The following is a 25746-nucleotide window of genomic DNA, read 5'->3' as shown; positions in this document are numbered from 1 at the left end:
CAAGTAAACACGAAAAATACTGGACGGATTGGGCTAAAATTTGGCATGATGATAGCTCACATTCCCGATTAACATATAGGCATATTCTTATCTCAAAAATACTTTCGGGTTCTGCCCCAGTGGCTCTGCAGTTCCCAATGTTATCCTTATGAGTTTTCATATTTAAAGGGAATCAAAAAAATTAGCCAGCTGTTTCAACTAAAAGAGTTGGTTCTATGATATGCAAAAGCATTACACATTTATAAGATTTACCCACAGGGTGCAGCACTATTACATTTTTCAGCAACATAAAACTGTGATACGCAATGAGAACTGTCAAAGTAGGATTGTTTACAGTTATGTTTATGTTTTTAATTTCATGAATAATTTGTAATATTTTGCGAATTTTCAATAATCTATCTTTTTCTATTGTGTAGGTGAAGTGGTAGAACATTATGGCTATGGTAGATGTGTAATACTATAGCATACCGTAAAAATTTGAGGAAGCAAATTTTCTCAAACCATGTCCTTCTCACAATGCAAACGCAAAGAACTGCATTCATACTTACTTGCCAACCCCGTACGAAGGACGGGTACTCTGCTAGTAGAGTATTTATTCTAGTAGACGCCACCTAGGTGCGTATTTTAACCCAAAATATGAATGAAGGATGATGAGTGTTGAATGGTATTAGATGATCTGTGTAGCTTCGTTACTGGTTAAAATAAGTTGTTTTATCAGTCAGAATTATTTATTTAGAGCACAACGATCAGGGACATTTGGGTCCAGTTTCGAACCATCAACAAGCTACTGACTTTTCTCAGGATCAAACCAGCAAAACTTTGGTTGTCAGGCGAGCACTTTAACCACTCAGCTACCAATTAGGGATGAGCATCGATAGGAAAACATCAATGTTCACCATCGATATTGATAACGACCATCGATATATATCAAGGTAACATCGGTATTGACCATCAATGTACTGATAAAATCGTCGCGAAAACATTGATGTTTTTTCAGGACATCAAAATTGATGTTTTCAAGGTAAACAAATCGATAATCAAAAGTTTTTTTTTCATTTTGAGTTTTTTATCTGCTTTCTGTGTCAGCTGATTAACTTAGGAACCTAGCTAAATATATAGACATTCTAGATTAGGAACGGTAGTTTCTCTTTCACAACTGCAAGGCAAATTACCGGTCTTAATTCATTATGCTGAAGCAGGAATGCTGCCGTTGAAGTTTTTTTATTACAAATGAAAATTCTGGCTGCATTAAGAACAAGCACATATTTAAATTGTAGATATTTTCTCTCACTCTTACCTTCGTGATATTTTGGATTCAAAATTTCATCAGAAAAGTTCACCAATTCAAACCTGGGCTGGAGATAGGGAGAAAGATAAAAATTCTAGCTTATCCTGATGAAATTGCGCTCATGGCAGAAAATGAAAGTGATTTAAAAGTTTTAGCAGGAACTCACACAAGGAAAGCAAAAGAAATATATGCAGAACAATTAACAAAAATAAAACAAAGTACATCTAATAGTAGGACGAAATATACCCCAAAGAAATCTTCCTCTAATAGTAGAATCCTACTCCTTCCAACGATGTACAGAATTTAAATATCTAGGAATAATTATTGAACTAAATATATTACAGAAGGAACTGAAATTAAATCACGACTGCTCAGTGGTGACAAATGTTACTGGTCCTTGCAAAACCTTTTACCCCTTAACTACTCGCACGGGTTTCAGTAACGTATGTACTCATGGGTGTTTTTGACACCCCATTATTATATATTTGTTATAAATTTTATTAGCACTAATAATTGGTAAATAACATTTTTTGCCATTATTTAAGTTTATTACTGTTCCAATATGAAAGAGTTATTTATTTTAAATTATACAACGTAAAAAAATATATTTCTTTTACCAACTGCAATTTGTGGTGTATTTGGTCAAGTTTTGCATATAAACCATTTTTGTATTAAAAAAATGTGTATTTTGTCATTAAATTGTTTGATATTGAATAACTAGCATATGTACTACCCGGATAATATAACATTTTTAAAAGATTATATTATGTCTGTGGAATGGTTTAAAAGCTATCATTTTGCACTAAAATTTACAACTAAAAAATAGGGTTTTTTGGGGGGAAAATCATAATACAAACAAGTTTTGTGCAAACAAATTTATTTAAACCGGCATGTCAAAAACACTTGTTTATTATTGAAATAAATGTAAATAAACAACTTCCCTTAATTACTTTTAGAGTCATTTGCAAAAAGAAAAAAAACCTTATACAGCAACTTGCACTTTTTACGAAAAACGTAAACACTCACGTGGGGAGATGAAAACACCCCATACTTGGTAATACAAATAATGTAGGCCTATTACCAAGTGAACACTAGCGATCGCACGGGGACTTTGGATCACACCAATAAAATTGCAACTAATGCACAAGTGATCGCGCGGGTTGTCTGAGTATCCCAGAAGAGTTTTGACGTGACTGTACCCCTCGGAGACCGATGGGATACTGACGAAAACCATTTTGACAGGTAGCCTGCACCCTAGCTTGAAGGTACTGAACTACTGGTCTGCGTTGCTAACCTATGTTTGGAAATAACACAAAATTTCGAACGCTAGGGTGTTTTGTACCCCCCCCCCCCCGCGAGTACTTAAGGTAAAATTTCATCCAGTAAAACCAAATTCAAAGTCTATAAGACTATACTGCCTATAATTAGGCCTACCTACGGATCTGAAACATGGGTAGGCCTAGTAACCAAACAAGATGAAAAGAAGCTAATAATTTTCTAAAACAAAATTCTCAGACGAATATATGGCCCAATTGAAGAAGAAGGAATTTGGAGGATTAGAACAAATAAAGAATTAGGGCCTATGTCTACAAAGATCCGGATATTACTGCCTTAATTAAAAGCCAAAGACTTCGATGGGCAGGACATGTCTACAGGAGACCTAAAGAGTCAGTCTTAAGAACAGTGACGGATGCTGTACATGTAGGAAGAAGACCTTTAAGATGCCCAAGGCTGCAATGGTGGGACCAAGTCCGGAGGGATATGAGAAGAATGTCCATTACCAGAGGAGTAGATAAAGGACCGAGAAAGATGGCACAGAGCTGTTGAAGAGGCCAAAAACCTGCTGTTGCTAGCTAGGTAAGGTAACTTAAGATATTTCATCAGGCTTTCAATAGAATTAATAGGTAGGCCTACAAAAATTTACTTTCTAAGACAAAAATAAATTTTAATTTTCCATTTAGTTATTACAAAAACCAACACATTTTGTAATTGATAACGTGGATATTTCGATAATTAACCAAAAACTTCGATGTTCCACAAAAAAATCAGTGTCATAACTTAGCCCGCCATCGTTGTGCAAAACATCGATGGAAAAACATTGATGTTTCAAAAATATTGACTATTGATGCTCATTCATAGCCCAGCCATTCTTAATACGAGACGTTACCGACAGACCGCCACCGCCCACCACCGGGCCATGCAGAACGCATCATACCGTGCGTAGCCGAACTGTGTGTGGGAAATTGTTATTTCTATCACTGTCGCTGTAAAAACGTATCGTTTGTAGGTTAAATTTAAATTAATTTAACTGTCATAACCTAACCAAACCAACCAAACTTCCTAGAAATGAAAAAAATCTAGTCAAAAAGTTAATGCCTCCGGTGGGTTTCGAACCGGCTACCTTCAAATTATCAGCCCGGTGCGATATCCACTACAACACCGAGACCAGTGGCTGTACAATGTATCGTTGCCGTAATGGTGTTCGCTCGAGCAGTGGTAGGTGGTGGTGGGCGGTGGCGGTCTGTCGGCAAGGGTTTCTATTCTTAATACATTGGCAAGAACCAAGCCAATTCGGCTGCACTTTACTTGACGTCCTACACTCATTCGAATGATAATATCGATTAATCGGTTGCTTCGTTCGATATATCGTTTGGTTAGTTAGGTAAGGTTAACCTAACCTAACTAACCAAACGAAATATCGAATGAAAATATCGAATCGAAAAAAACAATCGAATGAGTGTAGGACGTCAAGTAAAGTGCAGCCGCCAATTCCCCTCAATAATCAACTTAACAAGACCATTTAAGTTTTAGTTAACTTGCCAGTTTTTTCCCCTAGTTAACTTGCCATCATCCATTAGGCCTAACTTAAAAGAAAATTTAAAGTGAATACACCATTAATTGTTGTACCAAATACATAAAAGATACAACCATTGATTAAATCTAATATCAAGCTTATAATGACAACCACGGTGTTTCAGTTTTAAATTTAAAAATAATGGCAATAATTGAGGTTATCTGTTCAAGAACTAAAAATTATTATATTAACAAAGAAAATAACTTAGCCTCACCTAAAACTGGTAAAATATTTCAATGCTTTAAAAATGAAGATTATCCAATTCACTCTTACTTGTAGGAGCCGGAGTATAAACTATAAAAAATAGGTCTATTAATTTGGATGTTTATATGACATAACCTAAAATCCTTCTCTCCAATCTCTCCCCCTACTTATCATTCTCCTCTCCTTGCTCACTCACTCTTCTGTCTCGTCTGATCTCACAATTTCTTGAACAAGTTTTTTTTATTTTTTTTTTGTTGCCGATGACTATGGCTTTTTAAGAATCCATGCAGCCTCGAGGTACACTAAATGCCAAAATGACTGAATTTTCAGGTTGGTGTGCTCACTCCCGTCAAGGAGCTCCCCTGATAACGCACCAGCATAAATCCTTGAGGAGTATGTTTTATCTATGGTACCAGAACAGGTGGCTGGTTGCCACTACTTCGCAAACCTGCGACAGGACAAGATGCCCAACAGGCCTTTAGGCCAACACACCTCCTCCTGTTGAGGGAAGTGGCAGATTGTTGCCACAAACGAACGGGGACAGCTCACTTACTCTACAGATCATAGACTATACGAGCTTTGTAAATAATATTGAAGGTTCACTTGCACTACAGGCTCGTATACTATACGAGCCTATCGAAAATAAAAAATAAATGAAGAGGGTTCACTTACTCTACAAATCATTGTGCCTATGAGCCTCGTGTATTATATTTAAAAATACAGTAGGAAGGTTCGCTTACTCTACAGATCATAGTGACAATGAGCCAAGCTTACGAATTATTTGATAATTCAGGAATCGGCTCGTATAGTATACGAGCCAAAATAATGAATAATATAAATTATAGGAATAGGCTCGTATACTATACGAGCCTGCAGAAAAATATTAGATGGCTCACTTACTCTACAGTTCATTGGCACTATGATCCGTAGAGTAAGTGAACCCTCTTCAAAATATTAGATGGCTCACTTACTCTACGGCTCATTTAGCTACTCGTTGCGCGGTTTGCGTTCGTGAAACTCTAGGCGCTATGCCCGGCTTCGACTGCTGCGACTGCCTACATAAGTGTATTGCATCACCTCAATTATTTATTAAAACGAAATAAATATGTATGCACAAGTAAATTTATTACATTTTTGGACTGAATACTTTAAAAATGGAGGGAGCATGACTTTTATGTTTAATTAAATTAAACGTTATAGAATAAAAAATATTTTGACTAATATCAGGTTATATAATACACACTTGTATGATCCAGATACAGAGCTACAGACAAAACCTGTGGTCCGATTTAGATTAAATTTTGTATCTGGATTTATCCACGAGTCATCAATTTTTTAAGCACGGGTTGAGAAATAATGGCAAAAATTTATAAAAACAGTTCACCAGTTTAGAATATTTCTCAGTTACTGTGAGTTGCAAAAAAAGTGTATACAGAAGCATTTGTGTACACAGAAAATATAGAGGACTATATGTATACAGAAAATATATTAAAATACAATACGCACACAACTATCAACGTTTACATCTATCTATATAAATAAAATTAGAGTTTTGTCTGTACATTGCTCAGAATTATATATTTTTAGGTTATTTTTACGTCTTATACATTAAATAAGCAGAAACGAGTCTTATCTCAATTTCTGTCTGTCTGTCTGTCTGTCTGTCTGTCCCTTTGTCTGTAACACTCAAGATGGCATTTTACGCTATCTTCTCCTGGAAAACGAGAGTACCTAACAAGATCCAAGTCATTTTAATGTATTCACTGGATTGGCGAGATTGTCTTAAGCCATTAAAATATGGCCTCACTACTTTGTAAATAATATTACGAACGTTCAAAAATGTACTTTTGTGCGATTTATGTCAAGTTTTCGTCCAATTTTTATTGCATAATCATCTATGAAATAACGAACAGCTGTTCGGATCAAGATTATTTTTCCTAGCTGTCACTGATATGTTTACAAATGTTGTTTACAAATACCGCAACCTTTTTCAATCACGTTTTGAATGTAAATCCCAAGTGATTAAAAACGTTTTTCTTACATAACCGATTTAATTAATCGAAAGTGCAATAATATAGTGTAATAGTGTAACCGTGTAAATGAAATTAAATAACTAGGCATCATCCAGTTCAGGAACCAGAGATTCTTTGTGTATAAATTGTTCTTGAGTTTTGATAACCAGAAAGAAGACCTTGAATCAGTGTTGTATACGGCTGGGAAACTTTAAATTTAATAATGATCGTCGCCAAATGGCTTAGAAATATGGTTTCCACTCATTGACACGGCGCTTCAATGGCGGTTGTGTAAAGTGTAAAGTAAAAAATCACAACTGCAGGGGGTGATTGTAACAGAGGTTTACGGATGATGCTAAACTCGCTTTTCTAATGTGTTATTTTCTGTTCCTACCATTGACTATATATACAGGGTGTTTTTTTAAAAACTTGCATCTTTATTTATGTAAAAACCGCAATAGATAGAAATATGCAGTTTGCGGGAATCATCTATTGATGTAGGGGGACCAATTGTTTTGAATTCAACGTTACATTCACATTCCCCCCCTTTCCCCCCCTGCCCCCAACTTAATTTTTTTAAATAGCAAGGTACCCCTTGTGACATATCAAATAAAAGAGCATGAAAAAAGAAAATGTTTGATGAAAAAAATTGAAAATCGGTTCATAAATTTGTGAGATATTCCCCCCTCACCCCCCCCCCCCGGAACTTAATTTTTTTTAATAGCAAAGTACCCCTTGTGACATATCAAATGAAAGAGCATGAAAAAAGAAACATTTTGGCGAAATTTATTTTTCATTTCATATGTTACAAGGGCGGGTACCTTGCTATTAAAAAACAAGTTATGGGTAGGGGAAAAGGGGGGTGATTATCTCACAAATTCATGAGCCGATTTTAAATGTTTTTCACCAAAAATTTTCTTTTTTCATGCTCTTTCATTTGATATGTCACAAGGGGTACTTTGCTGTTAAAAAAAATTAAGTTCCGGGGGGGTGAGGGGGGGAATATCTCACAAATTTATGAACCGATTTTCAATTTTTTTTCATCAAACATTTTCTTTTTTTATGCTCTTTTATTTGATATGTCACAAGGGGTACCTTGCTATTTAAAAAAAATAAGTTGGGGGCCGGGGGTGGAAAGGGGGGGGAATGTGAATGTAACGTTGAATTCAAAACAATTGGTCCCCCTACGTCAATAGATGATTCCCGCAAACTGCATATTTCTATCTATTGCGGTTTTTACATAAATAAAGATGCAAGTTTTTAAAAAAAACACCCTGTATAGTCAATAGTACCTACTCACCGTGTGATGTAATCGCTGGACCATACAGCCAATAGGCCCATAGCCCATCTCTTGGGTACGTACGCCTACCCAATTATTCATAACAAACTGTTCGACGGCGATCCTTGATACCGGTACTTTTCCCTAGAATACACGGCCTACCTACTTAAGAAATAAAATTACAAACGTCCAAAAACCCAACGTTGTGTGATATTTGTCACATTTCCTTCTAATGTTATTAGATAGCCTTTACCAATCATTGTTTAGAGAATAGGTACGTAATCTATTAAATAACAAAAAGTTGTTTGTATGATGTTGTTTTTTTTTCAAACTGACACCGATAAGTTTACATTAAAAGTTGTTTACAAATAAAGCAATTAATGGGAAATAACTTTGATTGTCGTTTTAAAACGTTTTACGAGAAAATCCAAAACCAAGAGATCAATAACCTCGGGACTTGATTAACTCATATAATTGGTCGGCTGTACTATAGTTACTGTATCAACTGTGAACGTTGGTTTTTGGTTCCGGTTCTATTCCTTAGAACCGTTGGTACTGTTGGTAGTAGTAAGAATAATTTTTAAGTACCAAAAACACATCACTGTACTTTAAAAATTAGTTATCGTTGGTGTTGCACCTTATTTATTATTACAGGCGTATTCAATTTGATTGATGTCTTAACTGTACAATTTTGGCTTTTTCTTTCTTGATTCCAAAATGTTAGTTTATGCTAAGAAAACGATAACGCATTTTAGTAAAACATTTATTCAGCAAACCATAATGAATTGTTTAAACGCTTTACGTTGTTTATGGCCATCAATAGTTCGTGGCCTATTTTGGTAATATTTATTATAAATTACCAATCGTCTATAGTACTTCATTTCATATAGTAAGCCGTCATTTCGGGTCATCATCGGTCCAAGCAAATATACATTGTTATGATGAAATTTGATGACATAATATTTCAGATACTAATTTTACAAGTACTTTGTTATGCTTAAACCGTAGCAAATCCCCTAATTAAGTTCTGTATTTTTGTGTGTATGTCTGTAAGTAAAGCATTAATGTCCTTATTTCTCAGTGTTTCACGGAAAGGACAAAAGTACCTTTATAATGAAAATGTCAACACGAATAAAGTGTTAAATTGGGAGGTTGAGGTACCTTAAATACTTTAACCATTGTGGAATGTAACTTTCAATTATGTGCCTACATTAGGGCTATGCCTCATAGATCTATAAAGCATTTTTTAGTTTAATCATTGGATTTAACATATGGACCAACACGACCCAGGTTACATTTAATTTCGAAGCATTTGTTTTGGCTTGAAACTGTCAGATACTGTATTTGCGAAGGTTTATATATAATAGTTTTGCCAGCATATCTGAAAATATGGAAACCAAATTCTGTTCTTAATAAAAATGTTTCAATAATAACTGACTACAATAAGATCCCCGTGCGTAGAACGGGCACACAGCTAGTATGTAAAATTAATGAATTTGTTGTATTGAGTATTTTTAACATTATGACGAAGCCTTAACAAAACATATTTTTTTTAAGGAGTTCTAGGGTGTTAAACTATATTGTATTTATCTTTTGTGGAAGATTCTGTCCACGATTTATGATTGCTAACAATTTAATACAAAGATTTAAGTCTCTGTACGTGAAGACTAAAAACACGAAACAAACTTTAAAAAAGTGATAGAAAAGATTTGATCAGTAGCTGGCGTTTGATACCTTTTGGGAATAAATATAGCCTCTACTTCAAAGGTATACATGGTGAGGTAGCCTCTGGAAGTCCATCTTCATGTTAACAAAAACGTCAATAGGTCATCTAACCAATTTGGTTAGATGACCTATTGACGTTTTCTGAAGATGGACTTATTTTCAAGTCCGAAACTATAGTAGTGTAATACTGAAGAAGGATCACTTGACGAAGCCAGGTAACTTAAACCATTTAGCTTAAAGTTATACAAGTTGGTTTCACACCAACATTTCATGCACATATGAAATCTATATAATTAATACGCGAACACGAAGTTTGTCGGTTGAATCCTCCACCATTTCTTAACCGATTTTATCCACTGACGTCTCATTGGAAAGAGCGTGTTGCGTAGATTTGCAAACTGGCCTAAAATTTTTGAAAAAGTCCCTTGGCCTCTGCCACAGTGGCTTTTTAAGTTCCCATGTTATCCTTGCGAAGAACATAATATTGTTTACATCAGCTGTTTAATTTAATTGTGTTCTTTGTTTTTCAATTCAACGAAACGCATTGGTTACATTAACTGATTTTGTGGAAATTAAATAATATCTATCTATATTTTAATTACGAAAGCCGATTCTTTGCGTCAAAATTGTGGGCGACTGGGTAGTCGTAGAACGACGGGAGAGGGTTCAAATTAAAGGTCTCGATCCCGGAAAAATAGTGAAATTCCCCAAATTTTAACACAAAATCTATATATTAATACGCAAGCAGTTTTCTTTTCACAGTCATAACTCGATAACGGCTTGACGGATTTTAACGTTTGAGGTGTCAAATTTAAGGTATTTCCACGTATATGTGCAAATACGTCTCAGAATATTAAGAAAGGGCACCACTGAAGTACACAAAAGGGCTAAAGTTTGGAAGGCGGCGCTATCTGTTGACATTTGATCAAACTCATTTCCTTTTGTTTACAAATAACATATGGACGTAGTTTGAAATAGTTTTTAAGGTTAACTACAGACTGCAGGACTTAAAACTTCCAGAGCAAAGCTGGAATTTATATTTTGTTTCAATCTGTAACTAAGTCTGGTTCTGGTTCGTAATGAAGAGTTTAAGAATAAAAATTTAAAATAAATATTTTATTCTTTTTGAGTAGGCTATAGTTAAATTGATTTACCTTACATCGTATTTTACTGATTATCATGTTACAGTTCGATGTGATGAAGTGAATGTTTAAAAGTGATTATTTGCAGGGCAGTTATCCGTTACATTACCATATTGTCATGTAATTAATGTGTATCAAAATTCCAATTCCTTTAAAGTATTTTCTGTTGTTTGGTTAACTTCCTTATTTCATTTCAATTTAAAATCAAATGCCGCCAGTACGACGAAGAACTGTGAGTGGCTGGAGGGAACCGCGAACATGACCGCTTGCATTAACCTCTCAATTGAACATTTGATAGGTACATAGTGGTACCACCGTCGTGATAATCCAATCTCGGACAGATGAACGTTAAATGTTTACATTGTAGTAGCTTACACATTTTTAAGCGAGAAAAGACTGGCCGATACGGTTAAGTTTTTACTCTTTGTTGTCATAAATGAAAGGTTCGTTTACCTCATTTGTGCAATTCACAATACCTTCAGGTTCTTATTGGAAACTCCCAATCTGAAAATAGGACTGTGAGACTTATATCCAGAAATTATACAGATATATAAGGAAGTACAACAATGAACTAGAACCCAAAAGAGAATTAAGCACAATTCAAACAACAAATGCAATGAAAAAATATGCGGGAAATAGGGTCACAATGCCAACCAATTTTCAAATCTTTGAAGACTGTGGCAGACATTATGTAGGGACGAGAGCTCCGAGGAGTCAAGTAAAGTTCTTATGTACATAATAAGAGAAAGAAGAAGTGTCTTCCCTCGCTACAATTTGTAAAGCTGAAAACAAAGCAATTGTATAGTTTTTTTCCAACACTAATAATGTTAAACGCGTATCCGTTCTAGATCTGTCGTTAGATCCACATATGCTTACCCTCTTATGTTCCCAACTGGAGACTTGGGTTGGGGACCCTAATTTAAACACGCCTAAAACAGAACACATCAAAGAAATAATTTAACAATGCTAGAATAAATAGTGATGGTTGGCGTCAAGAGAGGAATTGAGCTACATTAGGTCAAAAGCTCATTTTACAGTGTGGTTGACATCTACATATTCATAGAGTGCACCCGCTTACTATATAAGAGATAACCAAAGCAGTATGAGAGTGAATGTAAATTTAAATATTGTAGATTACTTTTATATTTTTTTCATCATAATATATTTTTTTTATAATCAGTCATATAAATTATTTTAGAGCGACTCTTTAATTAAGGTTTTGCTGTTTATGTTTTTTGTTTATTTTGTCATACAAGGTTCAGCAAAACGGCACACGGAAGATTTCTCAGGTGCCGTTTGACGTCATTAACTGCTGACGTCACTTTGAGGGAACACCGTTACCGCATCGATACGGAATTGAACCATCGGCCTCGGTGGTGTTGAGGATAGCGTGTCGGGCTGATAATCCGAACGTACCGGGTTCGAATCCCGCTGGTATCCTTAACTTTTTGTCAACAATTTTTTTTCATATCAGCAAGTTTGGTTGGTTTGATTAGGTTATGACAGTTTAATTTTATAATTAAAAAATTAAAAAATTTAATTTTAGGCATTTATAATTTTATTTTATGAACAAAACTATTTTTTAGATTAGTAAACCTTCATTCGATTTTTTCATTATCAGCACGTTTGGTTAGTTTGGTTAGGCTATGACAGTTTAATTTATATAAAATTGTCTGTTTCTTCAGACGCAGCAGTTAGTGATGTCAGCAGTTAGTTACGTCAAACGGCACCTGAGAAATCTTCCGTGTGCCCCGCCGCAAGTTTCAGTTTTGCTCGATTTCGAGCAACGTGTTATCTAGTTAGATATAACCTTTGACTTAGTCAATAATATAACGTAAAATGTTCTCCATAAGAACAGCATTAGAAGCCATTTGTCTGTTGATTTTTGTTTACCTCAATACAGCTGATCGTGATTTATCATTAAGCCAGTAAGCAATATTACATTTGGATTTAACTCATTTGCCAGTAAATTCTGCAATGTACTGTATACTATATAAAACCAGGGATGACGTTACCTACAATTGATACTTTTGTCGTTATGTCTTAGAATGTTGAAATTAATTTTACTGTGCAATTTGCAAATTTGTATGTAAATTAGCCAAGCGCATGAAATTTAGTAGAATCGTGGGAGATGGTTAAAATCAAAGTAAATGGAAGTAGAATGGCTGAAACATTTAAGATTTGGTTTCTTTAAACATATGTTCACGAAGTTTACAAAATTATTTTACTTTGATTACATTTCTTCACATTAGTAGGTTATTGTTGTGCTGAAGGAATGTTTAACATGAAAGCCCCATTGACTAATAATCAACGATGCAAGATTAGTTAGAAAACTTCTGTTTTGTTTTTATTTCAAAACATATGTTGAAAATTTATTCAAAACTTTTGTTTTAAATTTCATAACATTTAATTTGACACGTAATTGTAGTGTTTAATCTATACTTTGTATCGAGTGGAATAACCTTAACAGTTACTCTAGAGAATAACCTGGGAATAAAATTTGAAATAGGTTTGTACAGGCAATACATATATTCCTTTCATTAATTACTATAACAAATTCCAATGGGCGGAAAAATAAAATTGTTTGAGTAGATTTTAACCAGGTATCTACTGTCTGTTGCTCCAAGGAAAAAAAGGTTAAAATAATATAGCCCAACATGCATTGTATCTATATAAGGTAAACGCACCAGTAGCTGACAGTAGAAGAAACTATACGCACTTAATAATCCGTGGTTTTGAATAAATAGGAACTAAAGAGATATTACGGATTTTATGTGATTCTAAATTTAGTGTAGTTTTCAAATTTTTAGTGCCATGTGGTCAATGAATTATACTTTTGCATATATTTTAAATGCTATACACTATATAAAATGATAGTACTGTAATACATTAAGAGATCTTAATTTAAATAATGAATAAGCAGGATTGAGCTTTTGCCTACATGTTTCCTGGTAAGTGTGTTGTAACTGTTTCTCATAGTATTATAGTATCTTGCAGTAAAACCGATTTTTTCTTTTCTGCATTCTCACCCCGTAGCGAAGCACGGGCAGAGCAACTAGTACTTATTTAATACGCAAGCAGGATTTTTGTGACAATTACTCCTCCAAAACTACTGAACCGATTGACATGTTTTTGGTGTCATTGGAAAGAGCGTAACGTGAAGTTGTGCAGGAAACTATCTTTTTAGGTAAATAATTAGAGAGTGAGGCCCTGGGGCCCTTTAAAGTTTTGTATTTCTCCATAAGATAAACATGGGAAACAAACATTGTTATGAAACTCCAGCTGTTGTCAGAAATGCTGTTCTGCTATTTAATTTAATTTGTTTACAAGGAGAAGTTTCTTGGTGCCATGTGGTCAATGAGTTATACTTTTGCATATATTTTAAATTATATACACTATATAAAATGATGGTTCTGTAATACATTAAGAGATATTCATTTAAATAATCAATAGGTACGATTGAGCCTTTGCCTATATGTTTCCTGGTAAGTGTGTTGTAACTGTACCTTATAGTAGGATTAAAGTAAAACCAAATGATTCTTTTCTGCATTCTCACCCCGTAGCGAAGCACGGGCAGAGCAACTAGTACTTATTTAATACGCAAGCAGGATTTTTGTGACAATTACTCCTCCGAAACTACTGAACCGATTGACATGTTTTTTGGTCTCATTGGAAAGAGCGTAACGTGAAGTTGTGCAGGAGACTTTCATTTTAGGGGAATAACTAGAGAGTGAGGCCCTGGGGTCCTTTAAAGTTTCGTATTTCTCCATAGATTAACATGGGAAACAAAAATTGTTATGAGCCTCCAGCTGTGCTGTTGTCAGAAATTAAAAGTGAGAAGAAGAACATAATGTTAATTGTAAACAGTCAATAACTTTGCTATTAACAGTTTGCTACAAACGTTTACTGAATTTAGAATTTAGAATTTTCCTAACCTAGCTTTTGTTTGTAAATGAACGTTACTGTTAGAAGATGAGTGAAATGGATAATGATTAATATTGTTCGTAACCTCCTGTATATTGTCGGGTCAGGTAAAATCTTGTACGTTACACGTTACGCAAGAACGTGTTTATACATCACTTAGGTAAATTATGCAACTCGCTTCCGCTCGTTGCACAACCTTTACCTGCGTGATGTAAAAACGCTCTTACTACACTTGTAAAGTAAATAGCTATTAAAAACAGAAAATAACATTGCAAATACTTCTTTTGGACAGTTCAGTAACTCCTAATAAATGTGTGTTGTTTAAAATACAATTTAAAAATTAACAGCTGTTTCATTAAAAAGTATTATCCACATGACCAAAATGTAAACAAATCTGTGGAGGGATCTTTAAAGGCTTCTGGGGCAGAGCCCTAAGGGAATTTACTTAGTTTTTCTTTTGATAACTCATCTACAGACCAAGACCTTTATTTGGACACCTCTACCAAGTGTCTACGCCCAGCCGTTCTCTCGAATTAGTGGACACAAAGTTTCCAATTAAATATTTAGATTCCTCCATGTTAATCTTATGGGAGAAAACCTAACTTTGATGGATAATCCTGCCCAAACTAATAAAGATTTCAAAAATTTAAAAACACTTTGCAAAACTACAGATTAGGACATTTTTTTTTACACTTTAATCATTAAAATCGGTCCAAAAATGAGGGAGGAGTTCTGTTTACAAAAATCGGCTTAGCGTATTATATATATAGATAGATGATGATGATGATGTTTTGTTCTGCATCATCTGATGTTTTGCAATATAACGATCAATTACGAAATCTTTGGAAAATCTGAATACTACAATAACTCTTAAAATTATTTCTTATCGAATTATCTTATATCTATTGTACGTGTTGGTACAATAGATATAATTGTACTGAGATATAATTACCAGGATTACTATATATTTAGCTAAGTAAATTCCCTCACCTCATCACATCAGTAAGCCTCTCTATGAGTGATTTTGATCTTTTTAAACCATGGATCTTTCATATAACGTAACACACTAAAGAAATTTACACAGTTAGTTCTTGAGGGTGTAAAACTCTCTAGCCTCTACTCCTCTGTAGAGGTAAAAGAAACTTACGAAAACCTTGACCAAACAAAATTTACTTCAAAGGGGGGGAATGTAACTAGGGTAGAGTACTCACTAGGTGGAGGACCTCTAGGATCGTGGAATAAGTGAACACCAGTTCCAGTATAATAATTATGATTTAATAAAAATAACTAAATGTGCACACATAAAATAAGTACATAAAATGAAGATAATTGTTATACAGTGATATTATAATGATTCAGAATAGAAAAATTATAAATAAAATTGAAATAATATAAATGACTATTTACACCCTATTTTGTTTTTATACTCTGTTTCTTATATAAGGATATTTAAAGAAAATTTCCCTTAACACTTAAATTGTATTTAAAATTTCTTTATACAAATGATAAGAAATAAAATATTTCCCTTGACACTTAAATGTCATTAGTTATATGAATCGTAAACACTTAAAACATTCTAAGCTAAATTAAACCCAATATTTACATACAAGTTAGTTCATCCCTCTGATAATATATATTAACTAAACATACATTTAAAATACGTGCTTACGTGGTTAACACCCTAATTTTCAAATATTTACTCATATTTGAAATTGTCTCTACTATTATATACACGTCTATATTAATAGTCTAACTAACAGGTTTATTTATTTGGATTCGTTTTGAATCCTGTTTTATTCAAACTTCAAAATTGCTCTTGTTTAGGTTGACCCCTTTTAGTTTAATTGAGGATTGATGTTTATATGAATTTTAAAGTAACTCTACTTCGTCTGCCCTATTTTTATATATTTATTTTATCTTTCTTATAGTTTATTTATTTCATTTATATATAGATTTTGTTATATCTTATGGAGTTTCTCCCTAACATTTAAGTTGTGCACGCTACCAATTGAGTGAAGATATTTGGACATACCACAAGACGAGGCAGTTGGGCAACGATTGGAAGGTTCCCCGGGGCGTTCCTTTGGTGCGGGCGTAGACTCCGGGGTTGTTCGCTCGAGACTCAAGGGTTGATCCAACCGTAGTTCTTCCTCTCGTCGTCGGTCGCTCGTCCTATGGGCCGTCCTCTTCGGGTTGCTTTGGTCCTTGGTAGCGTGGTAGTGTAGTGGTGCCTTTGGTCTTGAAGAATAGCCGTGGTTGTGTCCTCGTGATCTTGAGTCTGGTCGGGATCTTAACAGGTGCTTCAGACTACCCTGTTAAGTCACTGTCCCTACTCGATCCGGGACTCCCGACGGTTTCTTCTTTGAAGTGCTACTTCTTGAGACCTCTCCAAGACTGATTAACACTTTTCTTCCCCAAGACCTCCTTTCCCCTCCTGGATTATCGGTTCTTCCCCCCGATGTCTTCGGGAAACGCCTACCCTCCAATCATCGGTGGAATATCTTCGATCATCGTCCGCATTGGCTTCTCCCCTCATGACCAGCCTCCAGAGGGTGTGGTGCTGACCGTAAGTAAAATTATTTCTTTATGCATGTAAAATTTCTTGGAATCGGTGGGAACAATATTGTTTCTCGTCGATTGTTCCCATCGGTTACAATTTCTTCTACGATGCATTCCAGATCGAAATTCAATCTATGCCTGGCTTGTTCTCAGCCAGGTCTTTGCCCATGAGAACGTGACTTGAACTTGAGATCTTGCGATCATCTTTACTTTTCATTCCTATGAGGGGTCAGCGAACGTTTTGTATTGTTCATGAGTTTGTAAAGAAAATGATTTAATCTTACTAATATTATAAATGTGAAAGTTTGTGTGTTTGTTTGTTTGTTTGTTTGTTTGTTTGAAGTTCAATCACGCATAAACCACTGGACGGATTGAGCTGAAATTTGGCATGATGATAGCTTACATTCCCGATTAACATATAGGCATATTCTTATCTCAAAAATCCTTTCGGGCTCCGCCCCAGTGGCTCTGTAATTCCCCATGTTAACCTTATGAGTATTCATATTTAAAGAGAATTAAAGAATTTAGTCAGCTGTTTCAACTAAATAGTCCACTGTCAAATGTGCACCCGTATGCTCCTTGATGAGGCAGGTGTGGGAGTAGTCTTAATCTCTTCGTTTGACATTTGAGAAATACAATTTCGATGGTGGCACTCTTGAAAATGGTGCGTTTGAACACTGTGGGTAAAAACAAAATGGCCGCCATTAAAGATGTTTCAAGTCAAATTCCATGGAAACCAGCTATTAAAACAAAATTTTTCAACACATTATTTAAAGTCCTTTTTATTACAAATCGAATGACACTTTATTTGCGAAAATCGGATAATAAATAAAAACGTTATTTAACTTTTATTATTAACAGTAATTATCAAAATGGCAGTCATTTTGAAATCACAAAGCTGAATTCCATAGAAACTAGTGACAAAAACATAATAAAAGTTACATAACTTTTTTATTTATTATCCGATTTTCGCGAATAAAGTGTCATTAGATTTGTAATAAAAAGGACTTTACATATTGTGTTTCAAAAATTTGTTTTAATTGCTGGTTTTCATGGAATTTGACTGTAAAGAATTTTAATGGCCACCATTTTGAGATTCGATGGGCCTGATCAAAGATTTTTTCGGAGAATGTTTATAGTTGTAGACTTAATGTTTATACCAAGTTTCATAAAAATATCTCTAAGGGATTTTGAGTTATGAGTTATTTAAAAAAAAATACAAAATGGCGGAATTCGGCTTAACTAAGCCGAAATCGAAACAATGTTATACAACATTTTCGACTTATTTTTGCACATTGAATCTGAATCTGCATAGCCCATCACACTTTACTGAAACACCCTTTATTACTTTTTGAAATATTTAACTGTCCTGGGACATTACATCCACACTGATTAATTTTATTTATGAAAAATATAAAATTATGTTTTATGACAGAATGGTTGATCCTACATAAAAACTGTAATATCTTTTTGGTGCAGATTTAAAATAGCTACATTTTGGTATCAACAATTTTTTCATAACTCTAACGGTTACTGATATAAGTAAGAAAACAAGTTTGCGATGGCGGCCATTTTGTTTTTTACCCACAGCGTTCAAACGCACCATTTTCAAGAGTGCCACCATCGAAATTGTATTTCTCCAAGGTCAAACGAAGAGATTAAGACTACTCCTACACCCATGGCCCCCACAAGGGTGGGGCTGGCGCAACTCTGGTCACAGGGCCCGGGCCCTCGCCTACCCATTTGTTTTTTCTTTTTTTCCCCATTGAAGATCACTTTACAGCAGATCATAAATTGAAGATAAAAAAATAATATTTAAATATTTTACAAAAAACAAAGTTAAATAATTTAAAATGTATTAATTCTTGATTCTAAGGAAGTTTATATTTACATTCTATAGGTGCGTAGGTGCGTATGTACTATACAACAGCAGAACAGCCAGCTCGGGCCCCAGTGGCCGGCTCCACAAACTCCCCGCCAGGCACCTAGCCACTCCTACCTCATTCCCCCCATAATAAACAAAGTTTGGTTTTATAATTGAACTGATAGTTTCAAGAATGAATCCTTATAGTTATAAGTTAAAATAAAATTTGTAAAGCATTGAAAAATTGACATGTACTACTGTATGTACCATAGCGAAGGTGACCAAACGTCCCGTTTTAGGGGGACTGGTCCATCCCGACAAATCCTCTCGGGACGCTTATTTGTCCCGTTTGATCAACATTTGGTCCCGGTTGCACTTTTATGTATGGAATATTTCAATTAATAATTATTGCAATCTAGGTTATTTGACACAAACTTAAAAATTCTTTACTTTTGGAGTTTTAAAAATATGAAAGATTGTAGGCCTAATAATTTTGACCTAAGTTTTCTTCCCAATTTGCTCGGTATAATACTGTACTAAAGCATGGATTGGATAGCATCGGCATCGACATCATCGGTCATTCTCGGCATTACTCGTGCACATTTTTTTCTCCGTGACTACTCGGCGCTAGTACTACTCGCGCAAGTTCGGCAGCTCAGGCATCCACTCCCAAAAAATGTAGTATTGTTAAAATTCTTGATGAAAATTGTCACTGAATAAAATATGATTTCATTGGTGTAAGCTGTTAAACTCAATTTACGTAAGTTTTTTTCCTACTCCATATTACAAAGTACAATTATAGCAGTTAAGATAGCCAAACCCTCTTACAGGGAAATAAAAAGGACAAAATATTAATAGGCATGGAGCTTTTGTGTATTGATATAATAGTTTTAATTGCTGAATTCCTGTAATTTTAAGTCTTATAAAACTCATTGAAGAACTCTTTTCTTCCTTAAAAAAGGCTGCAAAAGTGCCATTTACCACTCACAAATTTAATACCTAGATTGCCTTAAAAACTCACTAAAATACATGACATTTTCAAAATTTTCCCGGGGGTGGACCCCCGGACCCCCCTCTACGCTGGGGGGTATTCCATACCCCCCCGACCCCCCGGTTGGTAGGGGGCCCCGAGCCAGAGCCTGGTAACAGGGCCCACAATTAAATGTGGGGGCCATGCCTACACCTGCCTCATTAAGGAGCACACGGGAGCCTGTATATGTACATTTGACAGGGGACTAAAAAAAGTTGGTTCTATGATATGGAAAAGCATTAAAAAGTTATAAGATTTACCAACAGGGAGCAGCACTATATTTTTTGCATTTATGAAAACAGATAATTTGAACTAAGCAGCAAATAAAAACTGTGATTCGCAATGAGAACTGTCAAAGTAGGATTGTTTACAGTTATGTTTATGTTTTTAATTGCATAATTTGTGATATTTTGCGAATTGTTGATAATTTATTTTTCTCTATTGTTTAGGTGAAGTGGTAGAACATTATGGCTATGGTAGATGTGTAATAACTATAGAATACTGTAAATTTAAAAAAAGCAAATTTTATCAAACTGTGTCCTCCACCCATTGCAAACGCAAAGCTTGAGTATAACTGCAATAAACATTTTATACTTATATTTCAACCCCGTACGAAGGACGGGTACTCTGCTAGTAATTTAAATTTTTAATTTCCATATGTTTATAAGGGCATTTAACAACCGCGCAATTAATAAGTACTGTAAACCATATTACTGTAAAAGGCCGGTCTTTATAAATTATATAGTTCTAAAAGAGATTTCTATTTGACCTCTTTGTCACAAAAACATACTTCTTTGTATAATAATTGTTATGTAAATGCAGTTGTCATCGTAATTTACAATTATTGATCTGTCTAATTGTTATTTTTTCAATAAATGTAAATATCTAGTTTGGTAAACAAAGGATGTAATTGAATCTGTAAGTTAAGACAAGTATGCGAAAACTACAGTTTTCCATTAGCTCAAGCCTAAATTATATTGTATGTAATGTAGCTTGTTATATTTCGTTATTTTTGTCACGTAAAAACATTTAAATTCTGTATGATGTATAAATATAAAAAAATTTTACAACAAATCCATTTGAAAGTAAAGTTTAGACATTGGTACGGTCGACATTGGTACATTATCATTGGCGAAAATGCACATGCACATTAACATTAATGCGGCTATGTTCAGTTCAGTTGAGTTCAAAAATCTTTATTCACATAAAAAACATTTTTTTATACAAATATTCAACCATGTGTTGTAAAACACGCGCGGTTGAAAAACTTAAAACTATACTTATATTCTATAAACACTGTCTTGAGTAGGTTCATTTTATTTTAACTGTCTTTTTTTCTGTTTACCTTTAAATTCACTGTCACTGATACCTTATATCTAATTTGATTTTTCTCAAACACTTATGGTTCATCCCTTCACTGGCTATTCACTCTTACATACTATTTTATATTTACAAATCGATTAACGGTATAGGCTACATTCGATAATTAATTATTTCACGTTGTTTGTTTGATTGAGTTATTCTTTATCAATTCCTTTAATTTATTTTTATATAATTCAATTTTCAAATCCTGCATATTTTTGAGTACTCTAAAATTAAAGTTAAAACATTTTACTACTTTATGGTAACACTGTAACCTGCTTGTGTCTTTCATAACAGGTGGTATCATAAGCATACCCTCAGTATAGTTTCTCGTATTCCTATTAATAACAACTGTTTGAAATAAACTAGTTAACTTTTTATAATAACATAAAATTGAATATAAATATATCTTCTCTAGCTGCATTACGTCTAAGTACTGAAACAGTGGTGCAGCTGAGTAAAATTTCTTTACACCACAAATAGTTTTTAACTGGTTTAAGTATTGTTGAAAACGTCCCTCCCCAATGAATTAAACCATACTTAAGAGTAGATTCAAACCAGGATAAATATAGCGTTCTAAGAAGTTTAGGAGTAATAAACTGTCTCAAATGAAAGAAATTATAGTTGATTTTTCTACGTGTTTTACATAGTTGATTAACATGTGTATGCCATTTTACAATTCTCTAATCAGCTTATCCGGCATACCAGTAAAATAGTTATTGAATGAGTCAGCAACTATTTTTTTATTACCCTCAACCTGTACAATTTTATCATCTATATTAATCGATGTTAGTTCATTTTTTGACTTTCTCATAATCGATTTACATATATTCCAATAAGACTTTGAGTCACCCTTTACTGCTTCAATTTTAGATGAGTAATAATTAATTTTTTCCCGTCTTTTCAAATTAGAACATTCTCTAGAGAGTTCTTTATATCTATTAAACAAATGTATGTCATAGTGCTTTTTCAATCGAGAGTGAAGTCTGTTTTTCATTTATCTTTTTAATTAGTGTGTCCGATATCCATGGAGTTCGATGCCTATTTTTACTGTTAATAGGCCTTTAAAAACTTGATTGCTCAATACATTTATTATAAATATCGTAAAAAACTGTTAGAGATTTATCAACATCCTCACAATCAAACACTGGCATCCAGCTCACTTCAGCCAACCTTCTTTTTAAAATTGAATGATCTACAGCCTTGACAAACTCCTCTTTCAAAGCACTATCACAACTTGTTACGCAATTTACATTAACTCCAGCATGATCAGTAAAGTCATAGTTTTCTAAATTACTATGAAAAATTAAATTAATTAGTCTTACTTCTGATGAATACATGGTCTAAACACTTTACCCAATTTTCTCTCCCCCAAGTTGGCTCATTTATAAACGACTCAAAACCAAATGAGTTCATTATACTTAAATAATCAATGACACTGTTATTTTGTTCTAAAATGCATAAATTTATATCTCCTAACATAATAGCTGTGTTTTACAATTACTCAAAATACGTTGCAAATCATTGCGGAAAAAATACAAATCATATTTATAGTTTCTATACAAAGCTAGTCAATTTCAAAAGGTTTATCATTTATGGTAAAAACTAATGTCAGTTTAATTAATTCAACTTCACGTGACTGAAAGCGTTCATAATTAAAAGTTAAATGATTAGAAATATAAATTACCATTCCACCAGTCTATGTGTATAAGTTGAGACACGTTTGTAGAAAACACTAAAAAGGCAATCTTCTAAACAATTTTAAAATATTTACAACTTTAATTATATAGAAATGTTCATAACACAGTAAGTAATTCCATTAGTTGCATAAGCTTTTACGTGAGTCTTTTTAATTAATTGAAAATTAGGTCTGTAATAACTCTTAAAATAGCTCCTGTAATACCGGTACTTGATAATTGCTTGATAAGTTAAAAATTCAACAATGCATTAACATAACAAGCTCTCTTTCACGTTGCAAGACTAGTAGACGGCAGAAGTAAGGCAGAACGGCAGAACTGCGGTATTGGTTTACCATACACGCCTGCAACGATGCGCTGCAAACCGCGCGACGAGTAGCTAAATGAACCGTAGAGTAAGTGAGCCTTCTAATATTTGTAGAGGGTTCACTTACTCTACAGATCATTGTGCCAATGAACTGTAGAGTAAGTGAGCCGTCTTCTATTTGTGTAATAGTTATCATGAAATAGGCTCGTATACGAGCCTACTCCTGTAATTTATTTAAATTCAGTATTTTGGCTCGTATACTATACGAGCTTATTCCTGAATTATTCAAGAATTCATACGCTTGGCTCATAGGCACAATGATCTGTAGAGTAAGTGAACCCTCTTCATTTATTTGATATTTTTGATCGGCTCGTATAGTATACGAGCCTGTAGTGCAAGTGAACCTTCAATATTATTTACGAAGCTCGTATAGACTATGATTTGTAGAGTAAGTGAGCCATGTGTTTTAAGAATTACATATTTGGAGGCTCATTGTGTCAATGATTCGTAGAGTAAGTGAACCCTAACCAAACGAACCCCTCAAATTCGTTTTTTCAACCTTGTTTTATGTTGGTAACGTTTAGTTGGTAGGGTTTAAGAAATATTTTTTCCCTTTATTTTAGGGTTATTTGTGCTTTACTGTTTGGTTAACAAATTAGAATATGAGCTTTTTATGTAATTATATATTTTTATTTAAAAAAAATGTAAAATATGTGAAACAAAAAAAGTAATTATACACAAATTGTCCTTTAGATGAACTTTAAAGAACTAATATTTTAATATTTTAAATTTTATTCATGATCTGAGATGCATGAAGATGATAATCCTAGGTTTGTTTAATATAATTAATTATGTTACGGTAATATAATCCTTGTGAGTTTAATCTAGGGAATGTTCTATAATCAATGATCCTTATTGCTAAACACTAAGGACTCCCTCTTTTGTCTTTTTCAAATCAAGAAGAAGAACACAACATTTAAACTTCAAACTTCTGTTGTTTTGTTTAGCTCTTCTTTCTTGGTTGCTGGTTGTTAACAAGTTTTGAACTGAAGATCCACACATTGACACTTCCACACGAATTAGAATACTAGAAATTTTTTCAGCTCTGCATGTGCTATTAGCTAAGTTTTATAACTTAAGAATTTTCTTTTGCTATCGAGGTTTGAGAACTTTTTCATAGTTTTAAGTCATTCAACGAAATACAGTATTCTCTAACTGCATGCAAATGTCACACAGGTTACCGTACTTCTGTGAATCCGATTAGGCCTAAACTTAATTACTAGTTTATATTTCATACTATTGTCTCATGTAAAACAAAGTTTTTGAGTGTGGTAGGGCTATAAAGAGAAATTCATTACTATCATCTTGCGTGGTTCTAGTTTTCCACAGGATATTGTAAAAAAGTGATTTACCATGGATTTAAAGAAGATAGTGAAAGATTTGAATGGTAAAGTGAAACATTTTGATAAAGAAGAAAATAGAAGGGCTCTTATAACAAACCTTCAAGTGAGTAATTAATTTAATAGCTTATATTTATCATCATGACCACTTAAATAGGTACTGGTACTCAGATTTATTAGTTTTAAGTAAGTTAGCCTACCGGTACCTAAACTTTAATTGGTGGAAGAAAGTAAGTCAGTAAATACGCAGAGGGTACGCGTCCGGTAACCGAACGTGGATTAGGCGTCCGGCAGTGACGTCACCGGGTTGTGGGGCCCGGTAAACCATTAGGTACCACAAAGATACGATGTACAGCCATTGGTGTTTGTGGTGTAGTGGATAGAGTACTCGGCTGATATGTACAAGAGGTTAACTTATCTAGATCGAATCCCATCGGTGACACTATCTTTTTGTCAAAGATTTTGTTTAGAGTGTCATTTCTTCTTAACTGTAGTTACATCTTTTGTTAAAGAATTTGAGGTATTTATAATTTTGTTTTATGTTAACCTTCAATAGATTTTTTCATTATCAGCAAGTTTGGTTAGTTAGGTTAGGTTATGACAGTAACTGCCGGACGCCTAATCCACGTCCGGTTACTGGACGTGTATCCTTTGCCTAAGTTAGTAAATATGGTACCGGTAGGCCTACCTCATAAAATCATGGGAATTCTTATGGAAAGAAAAAATTTCTCTCATTAACCCTCAAAGTAGATGGTGCTAATATGAAAATATTATTTTGATCAATCTTGCACAATCTTTTGCAATTTGAATTTTAGATAGGCCTAAGTTAAGTGCAGTTTAAGTTACCCCTATGCATTTAACATGATTCTTGGGTTTAAGTAAACAAACAACTGATTTTAGTCAGCAAAGCTAATAATAAATTGTTAATAGTTAATAGTTGTTAAAAGTTAAATAGTTAATAGGCTAGTTGTTAATAATTGTTGGGTTTTGATTTTTCGAGGATCTTGTTCTGCTCTGCTTCACAGGCCACTAAACTAATTCTACACTCACCCTGCATTCTGTTCGGTAAAATATTTAAAATCAAACGAATCAATGCCTT

The 25746-nt window shown here is 34.0% G+C and overlaps 2 protein-coding genes across 4 annotated transcripts in view; one reads left to right on the top strand and one right to left on the bottom strand.

The window, feature by feature from the left end:
- The window catches only part of LOC128981886 (FAST kinase domain-containing protein 1, mitochondrial-like), a 37621-nt gene extending 33099 nt beyond the window's left edge, over window positions 1-4522 (bottom strand). For all 3 annotated transcript variants that reach the window (XR_008489517.1, XM_054400865.1, XM_054400866.1), the window contains exon 1: window positions 4357-4522. The gene's annotated coding sequence lies outside the window, so the exon portion shown is untranslated. The remainder of the gene's footprint in view (window positions 1-4356) is intronic.
- Window positions 4523-24279: 19757 nt separating this feature from the next.
- The window catches only part of LOC128981878 (uncharacterized), a 29552-nt gene continuing 28085 nt past the window's right edge, over window positions 24280-25746 (top strand). The window contains exon 1 of the mRNA XM_054400851.1: window positions 24280-24753. Within this exon, the coding sequence (XP_054256826.1) occupies window positions 24661-24753 (93 nt within the window). The 5' untranslated portion in view covers window positions 24280-24660. The remainder of the gene's footprint in view (window positions 24754-25746) is intronic.

The sequence above is a fragment of the Macrosteles quadrilineatus genome, unplaced genomic scaffold, assembly GCF_028750875.1.
Source record: "Macrosteles quadrilineatus isolate MER2022 unplaced genomic scaffold, UCM_ALF_1.0 Scaffold_55__1_contigs__length_795759, whole genome shotgun sequence".
NCBI lineage: Eukaryota > Metazoa > Arthropoda > Insecta > Hemiptera > Cicadellidae > Macrosteles > Macrosteles quadrilineatus.
Note: the sequence above shows the minus strand (reverse complement) of the source record. Positions and strands in the feature narration are given on the sequence as shown.